General features: G+C 43.1%; 1 protein-coding gene across 4 annotated transcripts in view; it reads right to left on the reverse strand.

Annotated features, from left to right (window-relative positions):
* Positions 1-20,745, reverse strand: part of CRHR2 (corticotropin releasing hormone receptor 2) — a 298,646-nt gene that overhangs the window by 51,197 nt on the left and 226,704 nt on the right. For 3 of the 4 annotated variants that reach the window (XM_075827784.1, XM_075827785.1, XM_075827787.1), the window contains 3 exons: positions 14,111-14,196; positions 9,634-9,740; positions 5,858-5,975 (listed from right to left, as the gene is read on the reverse strand). In XM_075827784.1, coding sequence (XP_075683899.1) covers positions 5,858-5,975; positions 9,634-9,740; positions 14,111-14,196 — 311 coding nt within the window. Of the gene's footprint in view, positions 1-5,857; positions 5,976-9,633; positions 9,741-14,110; positions 14,197-17,510; positions 18,450-20,745 lie in introns of those variants that run through there. The other variant, XM_075827786.1, reaches the window with a different exon arrangement.

Here is a 20,745-nt window from a genome sequence, read left to right on the forward strand (position 1 = left end):
CGTCATGTTTTTCTGTTAATTCTATTTCTCCCCCTGAGGTGGTGAACACGCTACCTGAGTTTGTTCAGGACTTCGCCGATGTTTTCTCTAAGGAGGCCTCCGAAGTGTTACCTCCTCATAGAGAATACGATTGCGCTATCAATTTGGTACCAGGAGCTAAGCTCCCTAAGGGTAGGATATTTAATCTCTCTTGTCCCGAACGTGAAGCCATGAGAGAGTATATCCAGGAATGCCTGGCCAAGGGTTACATTCGCCCCTCTACTTCTCCGGTAGGTGCTGGCTTCTTCTTCGTAGGGAAGAAGGATGGTGGTCTTAGGCCATGCATTGACTACCGAAGCTTGAATAAGGTCACTGTAAGGAACCAGTATCCCCTTTCTCTGATTCCTGATCTCTTTAATCAGGTTCAGGGGGCCCAATGGTTCTCTAAGTTTGATCTACGGGGGGCGTATAACCTTATCCGCATCAAAGAGGGGGATGAGTGGAAGACTGCGTTTAACACGCCCGAAGGTCATTTCGAATACCTCGTCATGCCCTTTGGGTTGTGTAATGCTCCCCGTCCTTGGCTCCCTCGAGGAAACCTCTGGTCCCTGTTCTCACCCCTGAGGGGGCAGAATTCGAGGTGGCCAAGATTGTGGACAGCAGGATGGTCCAAGGCTCCCTCCAGTACCTGGTCCATTGGAGAGGATACGGGCCTGAGGAGAGGACTTGGGTACCCGCTCGGGATGTTCACGCTGGGATATTGGTCAGGAAGTTTAACCTTCGTTTCCCCAGTAAACCAGGTCCACTTAGAAAGGGTCCGGTGGCCCCTCATAAAAGGGGGGGGGGGTACTGTAAAGGATCTGCCAGGCACAGCTTCGGGGTTAACGCCCATAGATAATTAGTCTGCACCTGCTTCTATGTCTGTGAGACTGACTCCATCTTCCACCACTCAGGGTGGCAGGCTTAGGAGTGGGAGAACCTATCACAGCCTGGCCAGACGGAGCTAGCTCCCGCCCTCTGTCTATTTATACCTGGCTTTCCTGTTCCTCCTTTGCTTGTGATTCTTCTTGTTTGGTTTCCTGGTCCTGCTGCAGCTTCTTGTACCATTGTCCTTGCTTCATATTGACCCCGGCTTGCTGACTACTCTCCTGCTCTGCGTTTGGTACCTCGTACACTCCTGGTTTGACTCGGCTTGTTTACTACTCTTCTGCTCTGCGTTTGGCACCTCGTACTCTCCTGGTTTGACTCGGCTTGTTCACATCTCTTGTTGCTCACGGTTTTGCCGTGGGCAACTGCCCCTTTCTCCCCCTAGCTGTGTACCCTTGTCTGTTTGTCTGTCGTGCACTTATTGAGCGTAGGGACCGTCGCCCAGTTGTACCCCGTTGTCTAGGGCGGGTCGTTGCAAGTAGGCAGGGACTGAGTGGTGGGTAGATTAGGGCTCACTTGTCTGTCTCCCCACCCCCGTCATTACAATGCGCTGGCCCATTAAGACGCAGCCAGGGAGCGCACACATTCAAAAACCTCCCTATAGAATCCCTAATGCCCCTGGTCTATTTAAAGCAGCTCCTCTGATCACCTGGTATCTGAGCAACTTTGGTGCAACGTAGCCGTTTCTGTGAAGGTTCCTTTTTGCATCCTGATACAAGTTCGCACCTCGCTATCGGCTACCAGTCTGTATCCAGCTACCCGCTACCAGTCTGTATCCAGCTACCCGCTAGCAGTTTGTATCCAGCTACCCGCTACCAGTCTGTATCCAGCTACCCGCTACCAGTCTGTATCCAGCTACCCGCTACCAGTCTGTATCCAGCTACCCGCTACCAGTCTGTATCCAGCTACTCGCTGCCAGTCTGTATCCAGCTACCCGCTACCAGTCTGTATCCAGCTATCTGCTACCAGTCTGTATACAGCTACTCGCTGCCAGTCTGTATCCAGCTACCCGCTACCAGTCTGTATCCAGCTATCCGGTACCAGTCTGTATCCAGCTACTCGCTATCAGTCTGTATCCAGCTACCCCCTACCAGTCTGTATCCAGCTACCCGCTACCAGTCTGCATCCAGCTACTCGCTATCAGTCTGTATCCAGCTATCTGCTACCAATCTGATCCAGCTACTCGCTACCAGTCTGTATCCAGCTACCCGCTACCAGTCTGTATCCAGCTACCCCCTACCAGTCTGTATGCAGCTACCCCCACCAGTCTGTATCCAGCTACCCGCTACCAGTCTGCATCCAGCTACTCGCTATCAGTCTGTATCCAGCTATCTGCTACCAATCTGTATCCAGCTACTCGCTACCAATCTGATCCAGCTACTCGCTACCAGTCTGCATCCAGCTACTCGCTACTAGTCTGTATCCAGCTACCCCCTACCAGTCTGTATCCAGCTACCCCCTACCAGTCTGTAACCAGCTACCCCCTACCAGTCTGTATCCAGCTACCCGCTACCAGTCTGCATCCAGCTACTCGCTACTAGTCTGTATCCAGCTACCCCCTACCAGTCTGTATCCAGCTACCCGCTACCAGTCTGTATCCAGCTACCCGCTACCAGTCTGTATCCAGCTACCCGCTACCAGTCTGTATCCAGCTACCTGTCTGCATCCTGTTAACTGCCACCAGTCCATGTCCTGTTGCACCCTATCTGCTACCAGTCTGTACCCAGCTACCTGAGATGAGCCTGAGACTTAGGCCCTGTTCACACAGAGTATTTTGACGAGCTCTTTGGAGCGGAATCCGCTCCGCAAAAACCGGTCGAAAATGCCTCCCATTGATTTCAACGGGAGGCGGGGGCGGTTTTCTTCCAAGAGCGGTAAAACCGCCTCGCGGGAGAAAGAAGGGACATGCCCTTTACGCCTCTGACCTCCCATTGACATCAATGGGAGGCAGAGAAAGCGTATTTCGTGGAGTTTTTTGCCCGCAGCGCTCAATGGCCACGGGCGGAAAACGCTGCGAGAAACACAGCGAAAATAGCGGAAAACGACGTGCAGGAAGGGCAATTTTGAGGCAGCATTTTCCTCCTGCAAAAAACTCAGTGTGAACGAGGCCGTACTACCTGTTACGAACTGTGACTCCTGATCCACACCCGTTTGCCAAGTTATCATCTGCCAGTGCCTGTACTCTCAGTGTTTTACATCGTTATCTCCTGGTCCACTGGGACAGCTGGTACTCGGCCAAGACCACCTCAAGAGGTAGCGACCTGATAGTCTCCCTGTAGCAAAATCCAGATCCCCGTATAGTGTTTAAAGGGTGAATGCCGGGGAGGCTACTTAGGACCACCTCTGAGGACATTATCTAAGTCAAACCGGTTGGGTAGCACAGTGGGTCCACAACCCGCTGGTCCTTACAGACAACATTAATTGGAGTATGACCATGTGCATTGGGCCTTAGTATAATTAGGTTTTGTAGTGATAGATCACGTTTTCTCATTCATATTGGTACATCCCACAATGCAGGAGTGACGCTGCTTCTTGACACATCTGCTTTTATTTCGAGGACAGGCTCAAAGCTTATTGATTTTATTCACATCATCGTTGCCTTCGAAAAATGTTTTGTACTGTGTTGTTTTATCACATCGCTATTGTACCGAAAGCCCAGGACAAAGTAGTTCTATTCTCGGGGAGAGCTCAGGGGGAGATTTTTATATCTTTTATTATTTGGTTTATCTATTATCTGCTCCTAATAATGATATAATACAACTCACCAACGCTGCTGTGTGGCATTAGTGCGGTGAAACAAACCAACGCTGGTGCAGGGAATAGAGGTGACTAACAGTAGACGGAGTAGAGGTGACTTAGGGCGACATGAAGGTTGCAAATAATGAGCATTTGCAAGGAAAAGATTTCTTAGGTCTGTGAAGGACTCATCAAGGTCACCTAAGGTCTCATAAAAGTGAAAGAAATTCTTATTCAAACAAAAAAGAAATAAAAAATAGATAAAATCACAGTGGACACTTACTGAGCCATTTGCAAAATGATATTCAACTCTTTATCTACTTCTGGAAAAGTTAGGTGAAGATTAATATGGCCTGATAGGTGGGGGTCCCAACTCTACCGACGGTCCCTTGACCCCTGTTCTACAAACGTAAAATCTAGAAATATTTTAAGCTGAGATTTTCAGAAATTGCGCTTTTCAGAGCTGAAATCTCCCAGTACCCCGGCTTGTTCTGTGTCTGCAGAGAGATTATTCTGGTGATTTGCATTCTGGGAAGTATTTGCTTTACAATAACATGTATAGTATTCGGATGTAGTGAACTACTTTGATGTAGGCAAAAATATCTGCTCCCCTACATTATGGGAGCTCAGCTAAACTGTTGACGTGGGCAGGGAGAGTGTGAGTTTGCTGACTGTTTCCAGTGGAAACCGGCAGAATTGTAAATACAGTTCTTGCGTATGATACAGGATGTAATTCAGGATCAGTACAGGATAAGTAATGTAATGTACACAGTGACTCCACCAGCAGAATAGTGAGTGCAGCTCTGGAGTATAATACAGGATGTAACTCAGGATCAGTACAGGATAAGTAATATAATGTATGTACACAGTGACTCCACCAGCAAAATAGTGATTGCAGCTCTGGAGTATAATAAAGGATGTAACTCAGGATCGGTACAGAATAAGTAATATAATGTATGTACACAGTGACTCCACCAGCAGAATAGTGAGTGCAGCTCTGGAGTATAATACAGGATGTAACTCAGGATCAGTACAGGATAAGTAATGTAATGTATGTACACAGTGACTCCACCAGTGGAATAGTGAAGTGCAGTTCAATGTGCTTGCGCCATCAGCATAGTGTGCTTGCTGTAAGGTATCTCCAATACCAGTCGTTTAACCCCTTAGATGCCGCAGTCAATAGCGCCCGCAGCATTTTAGAAGTTTAAAAAAGGGGGCTCCCTCTGTTTCTCCTGAAGGCCCTAAATAGGCTGGTCCTAAAGGGGTTAAATCTACATAATATTTTGAATATATTTGTCAATAATTTTTCGTTATCTTGTAGCCAGATATTCTATTTCTTATACGTCAGAGCAGAATATATAATTCTGCTAGTTACTTGTTACCAAATTGATCTGCTAGACCCTCTAATGACAGTAAGCCAATAAGAATTCAGTACAGCTTTTAAGTCACAAGATGTCGTGCCCATGGCCGCGGGCTGTCAGGCTCACTCACCTCCTGACGGCCGCAGCCATGGATCTGTGAGCGCTGGTCCCCGTCTCCTCCTCAGTAGACACCAGCGCTCACTTCCGCTTCTCCCAGCCGGTTCCCGCAGGGTGCGTGCGCATGCTCGTGCCCGCTCTTAAAAGGCCAGCGCGTGCGCCTGAGTTAAAGTGCCAAATTAGCCCATGACCACCCTGGACTTTAAGAGGGGCCCTTCCTGCCTTGCCTGAGCTTTGTTGTCGTTACCCTAGTCTGTCTAGACAAATGGTCTTCTAAGTGTTTTCCAGTTCCCAGTGTTTCCCGTTCCTGCTACCTGTAACTGTGCTATCCTGGTCAAGTGCCGTATAGAGTTGGAGTCGGGCTGCGCTGAGTACCACGCCAGTCCTGCTTCACCATGCCTGGTGTCTGCCTGCTGCCTAGGTCCCAGCCGAGCCTGTCTTGCTACTGTCTGAGCTACCACAGGTACACCTATACAAACTTAAGACTGTGACCTGTGTCCTGTTGGCCAGCTGCCATATCGTCAAGGTGGTACGGCCCAGTGGGTCCACGTGCCCAACGTGACACAAGAAAGTTAGACTTCAGAAAGCACAAGGCAGAATATCTACTATCACTTTGGATGTGAGTGGAGTTCTTCTTTCTTACCATAGTGCAATAAAAGAAAGTAATGCTGAATAAAGGGACAAAAGGCAGAACATCTCCAAAGAGAATATTTGTTGAATAGCTAATATTACTGTACCTCGTTCTTCTCGTGGATGTGATGGTCGATCATTTGTAGCAGGAACCACATGATATTTCTTAAGATGAAGGTTGTGATTAAGTTCCAATGAATTATATTTCGAAGACATCTTATACTCCTAGAAAGAGATGACAACCATTAAATAACAAAATGTTGTAACTGTAGTTATATACTTGTATATAGGGGGCAGTATTATAGTAGTTATATTCTTGTATATAGGGGCAGTATTATAGTAGTTATATTCTTGTATATAGGAGGCAGTATTATAGTAGTTATATTCTTGTATATAGGAGCAGTATTATAGTAGTTATATTCTTGCATATAGGAGCAGTATTATAGTAGTTATATTCTTGTGTATAGGGGGCAGTATTATAGTAGTTATATTCTTGTATATAGGGGCAGTATTATAGTAGTTATATTCTTGTATATAGGGAGCAGTATTATAATAGTTATATTCTTGTATATAGGGGGCAGTACTATAGTAGTTATATTCTTGTATATAGGGGGCAGTATTATAGTAGTTATATTCCTGTATATAGAGGCAGTATTATAGTAGTTATATTCTTGTATATAGGGGGCAGTATTATAGTAGTTATATTCTTGTATATAGGGGGCAGTATTATAGTAGTTATATTCTTGTATCTAGGAGGCAGTATTATAATAGTTATATTCTTGTATACAGGGGCAGTATTATAATAGTTATATTCTTGTATATAGGGGGCAGTATTATAGTAGTTATATTCTTGTATATAGGGGCAGTATTATAGTAGTTATATTCTTGTATATAGGGGGCAATATTATAGTAGTAATATTCTTGTATATAGGGGGCAGTATTATAGTAGTTATATTCTTGTATATAGGGGCAGTATTACAGTAGTTATATTCTTGTATATAGGAGCGGTATTATAGTAGTTATATTCTTGTATATAGGGGGCAGTATTATAGTAGTTATATTCTTGTATCTAGGAGGCAGTATTATAATAGTTATATTCTTGTATACAGGGGCAGTATTATAATAGTTATATTCTTGTATATAGGGGGCAGTATTATAGTAGTTATATTCTTGTATATAGGGGCAGTATTATAGTAGTTATATTCTTGTATATAGGGGCAGTATTATAGTAGTTATATTCTTGTATATAGGAGCAGTATTATAGTAGTTATATTCTTGTATATAGGAGCAGTATTATAGTAGTTATATCCTTGTATATAGGGAGCAGTATTATAGTAGTTATATTCTTGTATATAGAAGCAGTATTATAGTAGATATATTCTTGTATATAGGAGAAGTATTATAGTAGTTATATTCTTGTATATAGGGGCAGTATTATAGTAGTTATATTCTTGTATATAGGAGCAGTATTATAGTAGTTATATTCTTGTATATAGGGGGCAATATTATAGTAGTAATATTCTTGTATATAGGGGGCAGTATTATAGTAGTTATATTCTTGTATATAGGGGCAGTATTACAGTAGTTATATTCTTGTATATAGGAGCGGTATTATAGTAGTTATATTCTTGTATATAGGAGCAGTATTATAGTAGTTATATTCTTGTACATAGAGGCAGTATTATAGTAGTTATATTCTTGTATATAGGAGGCAGTATTATAGTAGTTATGTTCTTGTATATAGGAGCAGTATTATAGTAGTTATGTTCTTGTATATAGGGGCAGTATTATAGTAGTTATATTCTTGTATATAGGGGGCAGTATTATAGTAGTTATATTCTTGTTTATAGCGGACAGTGTTATAGTAGTTATATTCTTGTATATAGGAGCAGTATAATAGTAGTTATATTCTTGTATATAGGGGGCAGTATTATAGTAGTTATATTCTTGTATATAGGGGCAGTATTATAGTAGTTGTATTCTTGTATATAGGGGGCAGTATTATAGTAGTTATATTCTTGTATATAGGGAGCAGTATTATAGTAGTTATATTCTTGTACACAGGTACAGTCTTACAGTAATATTTTTTCATACGGAGCAGTAGCAGCCACAAGAATTAGGGCTTTGTACTGAATATATCTTTAGCAGGATCAGATAATGCATTGAAGGAAGAGTTTTTTTTTTTAATCAAGACTATTTGCAAAGTGAATTTTTAGATGCATTGAATACAAGAAAAAAATTAAAGAAAAGATGGTGATACCCTAAAATGACAACATGTACGGCTATTAATTGCTTTCTTAGCTACATTGGGCAATTGTATAAGGAATATTTTGAATAGTATATAAAAATGGCTTAAAAGTACAAAAAAAGAACATCTCTCTCCTGTTTGTTGCCGTTTTCCTGGGTTCCGCTCTGATCAGACAATTTTACAACTTTCCTACTTTAATGGATTTTATGCAGCAGTTTTATACATTTTCCCGACATCACACGTCTCTTTGATCCTTGCAGTCAGGCGTCCTGTAAGTGCACGGGGCTGTCGATATGTTACACTTTGCTGCTACTTGTCTGTCTACTTTTTTGAGCTCCTTCTGAGGTAAAAAAGATTGAAGAATATATTTGATCTCAGCTTATGATTCTTTTGTGCATTTTTTTTCTCACTCTATATAGTGTTATAATGGGGTCGCCCTGTCCTATGCAATTAAAACTTAATTATTGTAGAATAAGAAGTTCCGCAGCTTCCAAATATACTTTGTGTTTCAATTCGTCTAAATTTTCAAGATCTCTGCTTGCTGTCAGTGAATGGTAATACTGTTAACATCAATATAAACCTGTAGAGAGCTCATACTTCTCACAGCTGAGGTTTCGTTACCATTGCATACAGTCTATATAACTCCATGTGAGGTCAACAGCCTGGTCTCTAGCCTGATACTTTTCACCTGCAATGAGACATTGTAACAATTTATCAGGACAGCAGAGAGATTTGCGCTGCTAATGTGTTTAGACTGAGTGCAATTGTAGCAAACCCTCTCCTGCTTGTCCAGTGTCAGCACAGAGCTTGCTCTGGTGATTTGCATTCTGGGAGATGAATTCTCTACACCAGGCACTGAACAGGAACGGTTATGCTATTAGGTAAGGGGGTGTGACAACAAGCTTGCTGTCTGTTTCCAGTAGCAACCAGCAGAATTGTGTCTGTGGTAGAAAGGGGGGCATTATTTGTCTACTATCACATACCAATCAACTGGTTAGCGCCCTGTCCTAAAAATCCTGTTTATTTTGATGTCTCTTTAATATTTAAACATTTTCTTCTCCATATCCATCCTAAGCTAAATGTAGAATAATTCTTGTGTCCTGTTACCAGGGTGCAAAACATAATGGGTGCTCAGATGATAGTTACCCAGAGTTTATCTTTCAGGTCACGTGCATAGTGGATAAACTGTAGCAGCAGCTGTCAGAATTTCAACTTTTGCTTTGGATGTGAATAGAGTATAACACAATCAAGATCAGAACAGAAGTAAAGCAAAATTACTTAGCTTTTTTTTTTTAATGTAAAAAGCAGATATACGTCCTAAACCACACCAACAACTCTACTAACACGGGGCAAACAGACCCCCAGGGGCATATAGTGCAGTCCTTAAAGTTTTAGTGCTGGTCCTGCCAATAAAAGAGTATTATACCTGGTATGGGGGTCCGTGACCTTAAATCCTCAAGGACCCCATATCGCTCTCAGTCCACCTCTGGTCCCATCTGCCTGTCCCTGGCTGTTTTATTACCTGTCCATTGCTTGTATCTCACATTTTATCCCCCTCTCAGGGGTGATGTCTTCGATCCCCCTCCTTATTCCCATTAATGAAGAATAGGAATGAGACGTCATTAAGAATCTTACCTTAAGCATAAAAAGAGTAGAAAGGCAATGACCAGGGCCAGGACGGAGATGCAGTGTCCCAGGTAGTTAATAATGAGGGCGATCTTGTAATGCAGGTCGTACTTCCGCTGGAGACAAGAACATAATGACATTAGGCTGAGACTCCTCAGTACAGGACATGTAATCTGATTAGGGAGCAGTAATTATAATCCCGGCCTGGAGGATAATCTCATCATAACAGATAGGAGTTATTTTCGGATGAGCGATGTCTATGGGCATGGGGACTATTTACGTGAAATTAATAGTCAATATCATCACATGATCAATCGCACATTTTGATTCCGCTCCTGTTTATGCTGCAAAATCAGAACTTGCCTGACGACACCATGACGGTCCTCACGGTACAGCATCATAGGCACATCAGGAAAAGCCCCCCGGTGTATACTCTGCATGTATTCATCGGGCCTCATTCACCCAACGGATGCCCAAAACTTATCTTATATGGAGTAGCGTCGTTGACTACACTATTCCGTATATAGGCATCCGGTAAAAAATAGGGGTGCTGGGCAGTATATGGTTTTTTAACATGGGTAGATATGGGCAATAAATACCACTGTATGTCTATACACTGGCATATGTAGGCGTCCATCGGAGGTATACTTTGGAAAAATCCTCCCGCAGTGTGAATTGACCCTCAGGGTATGTGCACACACACTAATTACGTCCGTAACTGACGGACGTATTTCGGCCGCAAGTCCCGGACCGAACACAGTGCAGGGAGCCGGGCTCCTAGCATCATACTTATGTACGATGCTAGGAGTCCCTGCCTCGCTGCAGGACAACTGTCCCGTACTGTAATCATGTTTACAGTACGGGACAGTTGTCCTGCAGCGAGGCAGGGACTCCTAGCATCGTACATAAGTATGATGCTAGGAGCCCGGCTCCCTGCACTGTGTTCGGTCCGGGACTTGCGGCCGAAATACGTCCGTCAATTACGGACGTAATTAGTGTCTGTGCACATACCCTCACTCTGCCCTTAGGAGACTCCGACGCTACAGAGACTGGTGCCAAGAGGGATAAAACTGTAAAGTCTTTGTCATAGGTGGCGCCAGTCGAGCTGCAGTTTTGCCACTGTCTACGGCCTTAGGGTATGTTCACACGGCTTATTTTCGGTTGTTTTTCAGGCCGTAAATGGGCGAAAATCGGAAGCGGAGCGCCTCCAAACATCTGCCCATTGATTTCAATGGGAAAAATGGCATTCTGTTCCAGTGGGGCCATTTTTTTTTACGTGGACGTTTTAAAAAAAGGCCGCGTAAAAAAACGCCCGCGAAGAAGTGCCTGTCTTTTCTTGAGCCGTTTTTGGAGCCATTTTTTATTGACGCTATAGAAAAACAGCTCCAAAAAAAGGGGTGTAAAAAACGCAGCGAAAAACCCGAGTTGCTAAAAAAAACGGCTGAAAATCAGGAGATGTTTACTCTTGAAAACAGCTTCGTATTTTCAGATGTTTTTTTGAAGTGTGAACATAGCCTTATATAAACTGCAGAGCCGTGCACTGAGGCACACAAAGTCCGTTCTACGGGGCAGTAGGTTCTCCATGTGGCATCGTATGGCGCCGTATTACGGAGATTACTGACAATGGAGCCTTGTGGACACATTTAGCGTGCACGTCGGGAGCTTTCCTGACCTACATGCTAAACGTAATGTGAACGGGGCCTAAGGGAATTTAACTTTTAAAAACGATTTCAAAAACTTTAACACTTCATTTATGGTACGGTTCTTTTCCTATGGGGCAGAGGGACATTTTGGGATCCTGGGCCTCTGTTTGGACATGCCTAAGGTATAACAGGTATTTTCATTGGACAGCCCTGGAAGCCTTTGTAAGGCTCTGGGCTGTCTATATAAACCCGCTGGGGCTGACACCGGCGCCTCACTTTATTTATTACCCATAGGTGTAGAGGTTTAACTTGTAGCTCCTGGGGCCACAATGTAAAATCTGTAACCGTGCCCCCTACTATTTATTTTAATGGTGCCTTTGGACCCTCTTTAGGCACCAGGGCTCATGTGCAACTGCTAATACTGCCCCCCTTTTGGCTATGCTGCATAGGCACATTATTACTGATCGTAGCATCTTAGCCCCTTTCTGCAAAAGGTCGTAATGTTACGTCTCTGAACCGCAATCGGGCGTAATAGTACATCCTGGTAAAAGGGCAGGCACAGATGTGATTGACAGCTACCCCTGTAATTTGTTTAGATGTGGTCAATAGCAGTAACAGCACCTAAGTAGTTTGATAGAGGGAGGGGGCTCTGTCAGGCCAGTAGCGCTGCCGAAGCGTGATCGCGGGGGTCTTAATAGGTAAGCTACGGCAGCTTAAAAAAGGCCCCCAGATCTGCCATAGGTATTATGGGTAGGATGGGTATTATGGGTAGTATGGGTATTATGGGTATTATGGGTAGTATTGGTAGTATGGGTATTATGGGTATTATGGGTAGTATGGGTATTATGGGTAGTATGGGTATTATGGGTAGTATGGGTATTATGGGTAGTATGGGTATTATGGGTATTATGGGTATTATGGGTAGTATGGGTATTATGGGTAGTATGGGTATTATGGGTATTATGGGTATTATGGGTATTATGGGTAGTATGGGTAGTATGGGTATTATGGGTATTATGGGTAGTATGGGTATTATGGGTATTATGGGTATTATGGGTAGTATGGGTATTATGGGTAGTATGGGTAGTATGGGTAGTATGGGTATTATGGGTATTATGGGTAGTATGGGTAGTATGGGTATTATGGGTAGTATGGGTAGTATGGGTATTATGGGTAGTATGGGTATTATGGGTATTATGGGTAGTATTGGTAGTATGGGTATTATGGGTATTATGGGTAGTATGGGTATTATGGGTAGTATGGGTATTATGGGTAGTATGGGTAGTATGGGTATTATGGGTAGTATTGGTAGTATGGGTAGTATGGGTATTATGGGTAGTATTGGTAGTATGGGTATTATGGGTAGTATGGGTATTATGGGTATTATGGGTAGGATGGGTATTATGGGTAGTATGGGTATTATGGGTAGTATGGGTATTATGGGTATTATGGGTAGTATGGGTATTATGGGTAGTATGGGTATTATGGGTAGTATGGGTATTATGGGTAGTATGGGTAGTATGGGTATTATGGGTAGTATGGGTATTATGGGTAGTATGGGTAGTATGGGTAGTATGGGTAGTATGGGTATTATGGGTATTATGGGTAGTATGGGTATTATGGGTAGTATGGGTATTATGGGTATTATGGGTAGTATGGGTATTATGGGTAGTATGGGTAGTATGGGTAGTATGGGTATTATGGGTATTATGGGTAGTATGGGTAGTATGGGTATTATGGGTATTATGGGTAGTATGCATAACCTAATGGATTGTAACACTGCGAGTCAATAATACTTTTGCTGACTATTCCAAAGCATTTTATAAGTGGTCAATTGATCGCAGGTTCAAGTCCCAAAGTGGGACAAAAAGTAAAATAAAGTGTAGAAAAAAAAAAGTCCCTCCAAATAAAATAAACCTCTTTGTTTCAATAAAAATAATTGTAATATTTAAAAAAAAGTACACAGAAAACAAAATAGACATCTGGTTAAGCTGCAATCGTAAGAACCTGTGTGATACATTTAACATTAATTATACCCCACAATGTATGGCTTAAAAAAAATCCCCAAAAATGATGGCAGATTTGCAGGTGGATAAATAATTTCATGTAATTCTCGGTGTAAAGTGAAGATCCTCTTATAAAATAAAAGACTTCTTCCGTTACTGGAACATAAAACGCTCCACACATCTTCCTCAAGAATTTATTACAATATCACAATTTTTCGGAACAGGATTTGCAGAACCCAAAATAAATTTATACCATACCACAAACTTTTGACAGTATGCCCCGCCCATTTATATAGGACATGCCCCCTACTTATGCCATTGGAATCTCAAATAGTGCATATAACCCCCATTCATTACAACCCAAAATAAATACAGACCCCAGAACAGACCCCTTAAACTAATAAAGAACCTAAAGTAATAGAGACCCCAGACCATACCCCTAAAGTGATAAAGACCCCCAGACCAAACCCCTAAAGTAACAAAGACCCCAGACCAGACCCCTAAAGCAATACAGACCCTGTAGCTCCCCATTAATACAGACCACAGACCAAGCGTCCAGATATTCACCTCTCCCCATTCCTGCAGTCCTCTTTAGTCCCGAGTGCCGCTCCAGACAACGTCCTGATTTCGGCCCTAGTCTCAGGATGGTGTCTCCGGCACCCGGGACCTGAAGAGGACTGCAGGAATGGGGAGAGGTGAGTATATTTTATAGAGAACTCGGGGCAGCTGGGGGATCCTGGTGCTCTCCCCTTTTTTAGGGAGTCTACCGGACATTGCGGAAGAGTTGGCCCATTCGTTTATTCTAACTGTGATAGGAAATAGGATTGAGTTTCACACCTTATTATCCAGAATGGGCACGCACTGTGTGTAATTCATCCAAGACGCCCAGGTACCGTTCTCAAAACATTCTCTGTAAACCGTTCCTGTAAATAGAAGGCACACGACATCAGGACAAGCAAACTTAGATCTGGTCACAAATAGAACAGAGCAATTTATAGAGGACTCTTCACCCCCCCTGACATGTTCTTTTAGTAAATACCTTCATTCTCTATAATATAGCAAATGTGCTGTTCCTCTGTTAATCCTCCTGGAAATTTATGAATAAATATAATGATAACTGGGTGTTACCCATTAATGGGGGGAGGGTGCCTACACAATTTGACATTATCCAATTAGCACAAAAATAGGGGAAATGCTTGCAAGCTATGATCAAGGACCTCACTGGTCTGAAACGCGTAAGCGTGGTCCCGGGATTTTTAAATATGACCAAATAAACCTTACAACTTTTATTTTGAGTGCTGTATATACCTTCACTATACACCATTATTGCTATTATCCAATTAGTGCTGACAGTTCTAGACTGATTAGGGACATGCCCCATTGACAAGAGGAATGGTAACACCCAGTTGTAGGCTTAATAGTAGAGCACAGATAAAGGCAATGTGCTGTTCCTCTCTTAATCCTCCTGGTAATGTATGAATAAATTGATAACTGGGTGTTACCAATTGGGGGGTGCCTACACATTTTTACACTTTCCAAATAGTATTTAGGGATTAGGGACTCACCCATTTGACAAGGGGAATGGTAACACCCAGTTGCAGACTTAATAGTAGATCACAGATAAAGGCAGTACACTGAAATACATAACTATTGCAGTGTTGCATGAGCGCTCTATCAATCACAGGGTAAAGTCTCCTGGGGGACTAAAAAAAGTGAATGAAATAACGAAAAGTTTTTTGTTTTTTTAAAAAACTCTTCCTATTTTTCACAAGAATTATGTAAGCATTAAAAAAAGTAAACACAATTGGTATCTCCCCGTCCCTAAAAGTCTGAACTAGGAAAATATCACATTATTTAACTTGCTGAATGAACGACTTAGGAAAAAAATAAAGCACTGCTGTTTCTTGGTTTCATTGCTTACCCCAAAAATATCTAACAAGAGGTGATCAAAAAGTTGCATCTACCCCAAAATGGTACCAATAAAAACAACAGTTCGGCTCTCACACCGCGCCATAGACGGAAATATATACAAGTTATGGCTCTCAGAATATGGCGACACAAAACAATTATTTTGTTAACAAATAGTTTTTTCTTTGTAAAAGTAGTAAAACATAAAAAACAATATAAAATTGGGATCGCCGTAACGTATCGACCTGTATTTATGGCGTTCACCGTGCGGTAAAAACAAGATCCACAGAACAATGGAGGAATTGTACTTTTTTCCCACTCCACCTCCACAAATAATTGTCTTTAGGTTCCCGATACATTCTAAAAAGTTAATTTCCTTGCCATGCCATCGATTACAGAGATTGTAAATAATCGACATTTGCTGTTTATGGATCTCAGGGACAATTATCCATTTCAAAGTTCCCGTTTCTGACATTTTGGAGTGATCAAAATTCAAAAAATATTGCAAAAACAAGAAAGCTGAAATTATACAGAGAGGAAGAAATATCTTATAAAGGTCAAACGAAAGGCATAGAATTAAAGGGGCAGTAACCCAAAAATAAGTTGTTTATAATAGTATGGGATGTCACATATACTAGTGTCATATGGGGGTAGGGAGTTTAAGGATCACTACAGTCCGCCTCTTCCCAGCCTGAAATGGCTGATAACAGAGATAGATGCTTTCCCCAGCACAGGACATGGAGAGAAGGCGGGCTGCAGGTGTAGTGTCGCTTTAAAAAAAATAGCAATACATGGAAATGTAGAATTTCATATTTTTAGAACAGCATAGGACGGACAGGACATGGCGCATTAGTGTCTGAGATGCGGGGGATGTGACAGGGAACAGCAGGGAGTGATCTCAGCAGGTATACGGAGGAAGGAAGAGTCACGCACGGTCAACGCTCTATATACATCAAGCCAGAAACCTCATTGAAACTTTTTCTGCTTTGGAAATGGCAGCGAGCAGATACATGACCATTGCGATGAAGTATAATGTCCGAAAAAACTCTTAAAGGGCCAGTCCTCCCAAAAAAAAAAATTTTTTTTTCTTTTTCTAGTTTTCGGACATTTCTTAAGTTTATCTTATATCTCTTGTTGGAAAACTGAGTGAATATCAATGGGACCACTAGTTCAGCTCCCATAGAGGGTGTCACTCATCTTTTCTGAAGTTCTGAATGACCAATCTGTTTAATTATCCAGTGCCAATTTAGTGGGGCCCCATCCCACCTCCGGAACCCGGACCTACCTTACCCCTTATTGCAACCACATGTCGGTGAGGTGGCCACGCATGCATATGGGCCTCTCCACTTAAGTCTATAAACGTGTAGACTTCATAAGAGAGAGTCACATGCATGCGGGGTCACCCCTCCACATCTTCTGAGATGGATAAGATCACGGACATCAGGGAAAATGGGTGGTGGAGGCTCCATATGTCCCCAAGGTGGTGGAAGCCCCTTGTGTTAATAAGCAGTTCAGCATTCTGGGAAATCTTGGAGACAACCAATAAGACCAATACGTGTATATCTGGTCATCTAATAGACAGGAGGAACTAAAAAAAAAAAATCAGCTCCCCTAGTTTCTAGCCATGAAAGTGTTGCTTGGGTCGTCATCCCTATTGGGTCATCATCCCTATAGGGTCATCATCCCTATTGAAGTTTTATTTATTGCCGCAACATGGATCAAATTGTTATTTGAACTTTTATATGTTTTAATAATTCTTAATCATAATGTTCCTTTTTAAAGCTTGCACTCCCCTACCTGACCACATGGTGTGCTGTTAAGGGGAAACACCTCTATGAGCAACACAAGGCACAAAGCAATTTTAATCAGAAGCATGTAGTGTAATATCTAAAGCTCCACCTAGTGGTACAAATATTTAATGCAGTGTTTTTGTTTTTATGTTTTGCAGAAGACAAATGACACATAGAGAATACTTTTTTTTTAAAAGTCTTACCCTCCCAATTTGCCCATTGACTTTAGTGGGAGCTATATAAATCTGTATGCAGTGAGCTCCCTCTAGTGGTGGCTGCAGGCAGTCAGGATTTTATCATTTAACTATATGGCGGGGGATTTGAAGCTGTGCATAAGAAACGCCCCCTTTAAGGATGTATTAGGAAGAGTTTTTGATCCATGTACAGTAAAAAACATTGTTGTTCTTGCACGATTGCTTTTTGAAGGGACAAGTGACAACAGAAATAGTTGAATTAGCCATAAAATAACTTTTTAGATTCAATTTAATGATGTATAATATTAACATTGTATCAAGAGGATAACTTTATTTTTCCTTTACCATCAACTTCAAGGAGACGCGAGCAGCACTGGACGTCACATTAACCTGCTGAGTGCCTGGTGATATGACATAATGTTCCGCTTGTTATAGACAGTATTGTTACGGCACTTAGGGGACTATTCAGGGACAATTAACTTCAACAATGTATTTGTGCGCTGGTTTGATCTGTGTTGAGCCTCCGGCATTATAATGAGATTTTAAGGTGACAAAGAAGAGGCGGTAATTAGAAATGACTCGGTTGAGCTGAAATCATTACATGGATCGTGGCGAAAAATAAAGGAAAGAGCAATCAATTGTTTTTCCTTAAAGAGAAAAGTAGAAGGAGCTGGAGCTGATTTAATCTTGTGGTAAATTTAAAAGGACTATCCACTTTAAAGGTGTTTTAACATCACAGAATTTTACATCGATTGGACCACCAGAATAAGTGTCAGATCTCTGCAAATAGGTGGCTGCTCATGTGTACTAATTTTTTAGCTCTGTTGTGTAGACTAGGACAGATATGGCAGAGTCATCTCATTATCATTAGGGTGGGGAACTTAATGTGAGATAACATCTCAAATGTCCTACTAGATACCTAGATAAGCCACAATAGTAACACTATATAATTTGCAAACAGATAAAGCTCTGTATACAGCTCCCCTGTCATTCTCTGGTCCCTGGGGGAGGGGCTGTACTCCATCACTTCCTGGATACTGTATTCTTGTTATCCATTAAAGGAGTTCCCCCTGTGGATGATCCCTACTTGTGATAAAAGGGTCCGTTGTCAATAGGCTGATCACAAAGTGTTCTCCGGCAAAAATCTTTATCGATCCGTAACAATCTGTGGGCAGTGGCGTAACTACCACTGTAGCAGGCATAGCGGCTGCTATGGGGCCTGCGGGATGTGGGTGCCCGTGCTGCCTGCATGCCCGCTGGCTCTGCTAGCAGCCGCTATGGCTGCTACAGTGGTAGCGACACCACATTCAATAGTATCTGCGTCCTCAGGCTGGATTCACACGACCATGTTACGTCCGTAATGGACGGAACGTATTTCGGCCGGAAGTCCCGGACCGAACACAGTGCAGGGAGCCGGGCTCCTAGCATCATAGTTATGTACGACGCTAGGAGTCCCTGCCTCGCTGCGGGACAACTGTCCCGTACTGTAATCATGTTTTCATTATGGGACAGTAGTTCCACGGAGAGGCAGGGACTCCTAGCGTTGTACATAACTATGATGCTAGGAGCCTGGCCCCCTGCAGTGTGTTCGGTCCGGGACTTCCGGCCGAAATATGTTCCGTCCATTACGGACGTAACATGGTCGTGTGAATCCAGCCTTAGGATGCAGATACTATTGAACACTATGGCAGAGCAGGGAGGTATCTCCCCGCTCTGCCATTAAAGGGGTTGTCCCACAAAAAACATGTATCCCCTATCCACAGGACAGGGGATACATGTGTGATCGGTGGTGGTCCGACCGCTGTGCTCCATGAGAAGGGACTTCCAGAAATTAATGGAGCCCTTGTGTGGACACAGACCCCGGAAATCCCATGCTTCTCCTGGAGCACAGTGGTTGGACCCCGAGCGATCACACATATAACCCCTGTCCTGTGGATAGGGGATACATGTGTTTTGTGGGACAACTCCTTTAACTAAGTTACAGGCCGTTTTTTCTTTGGGGGGGGGGGGGGTTCTGGCTGTATGGCGCAATCTACAGGAGGGGGCTGTATGGTGCAGACTACAGGAGGGGGGCTGTATGTCCCTATCTTCAGGAGGGGGGCTGTATGGCGCTATCTATAGGAGGGGGGCTGTATGGCGCTATCTATAGGAGGGGGGCTGTATGGCGCTATCTATAGGAGGGGGGCTGTATGGCACTATCTATAGGAGGGGGCTGTATGTCCCTATCTTCAGGAGGGGGGCTGTATGGCGCTATCTATAGGAGGGCTGTATGGCAATATCTACAGAGGGGGCTGTGTGGCCATATCTACAGAGGGGTACGTGAGGGCGCTATCTACAAGTGGGTGTGACACTATCTATGGGGGGCTATAAAGCACAATCTAGTGGGGAGCTATATGGTACTACAGGGGGGCACTATCTACAAGGGGGCGCTGTGTGGCAGAATCTACAGGGGGGCACTTTCTACAAGGGGGTGCGGTGTGTGGCATCCAGGGGAGGGAGGGGCCCAGTCAAACGTTTGCTATGAGGCCCAGTCTTTCCTAGTTGTCTGTTGGGAAACTTGGCAGTAACTGTTGAATTTCCCTGCAGCGCCACCACAGGAGAAATGAAGCATTACACAGTGTCTATTCATATCAATGTGTTGTCTGTGTAATGCAGGACAGGACAAGTCCTCCAGAGACGATCTTTGTTACCCCCCTTCACTAAAAGGGTGTTTCTAAATTGGACAAACCCTTTAACTTCTATACAGTGCAGCTGCCATAAAGCACACACACACACACACACACACACACACACACACACACACACACACACACACACACACACACACACACACACACACACACACACACCTGCACTGTCTCTCACACACACACACACACACACACACACACACACACACACCTGCACTGTCACACACACACACACACACACACACACACACACACACACACACACACACACACACACACACACACACCTGCACTGTCACACACACACACACACACACACACACACACACACACACACACACACACCTGCACTGTCAATACAGACAACACAGAAAGGAGGTTCCAGTTTTATGTAAATAACTCTTAATCACTGTATTATTGAAAAGTTCTACAACTTTATAAGGTTATGTTCACACGGCTTATTTCCAGCCATTTTTCGGCCTGCAGATGCCCTGAAAAACGGCTAAAAATGTGGAGGCTGAACGTCTCCAAACATCTGCCCATTGATTTCAATGGGAAAAACGGCGTTTCGTTCCCACGTAACGTTTTTTTTTTTACACAGCTGTTTGTAAAAACGGCGCGTAAAAAAGAACTGCATCACTTCTTGAGCCGTTTTTCATTGTCTCTAGAAAAACAGCTCCAAAAACGTCCGTAAAAAATGCAGTAAAAGACGCCTGATGCATGAAAAACGGCTGAAAATCAGAGGCTGTTTTCCCTTGAAAATATCTCCGTATTTTACAGCCGGTTTTTGTTAAGCCTGTGAACAGAGCCTAATAGACAATGGGGGTGACTATTTAAACTTTCTACGCCAACTTTCTGGTTTAGATAACCACAGAAGTCCTAAAAGTCGC

Source organism: Rhinoderma darwinii, chromosome 5 (assembly GCF_050947455.1).
Source record: "Rhinoderma darwinii isolate aRhiDar2 chromosome 5, aRhiDar2.hap1, whole genome shotgun sequence".
NCBI lineage: Eukaryota > Metazoa > Chordata > Amphibia > Anura > Rhinodermatidae > Rhinoderma > Rhinoderma darwinii.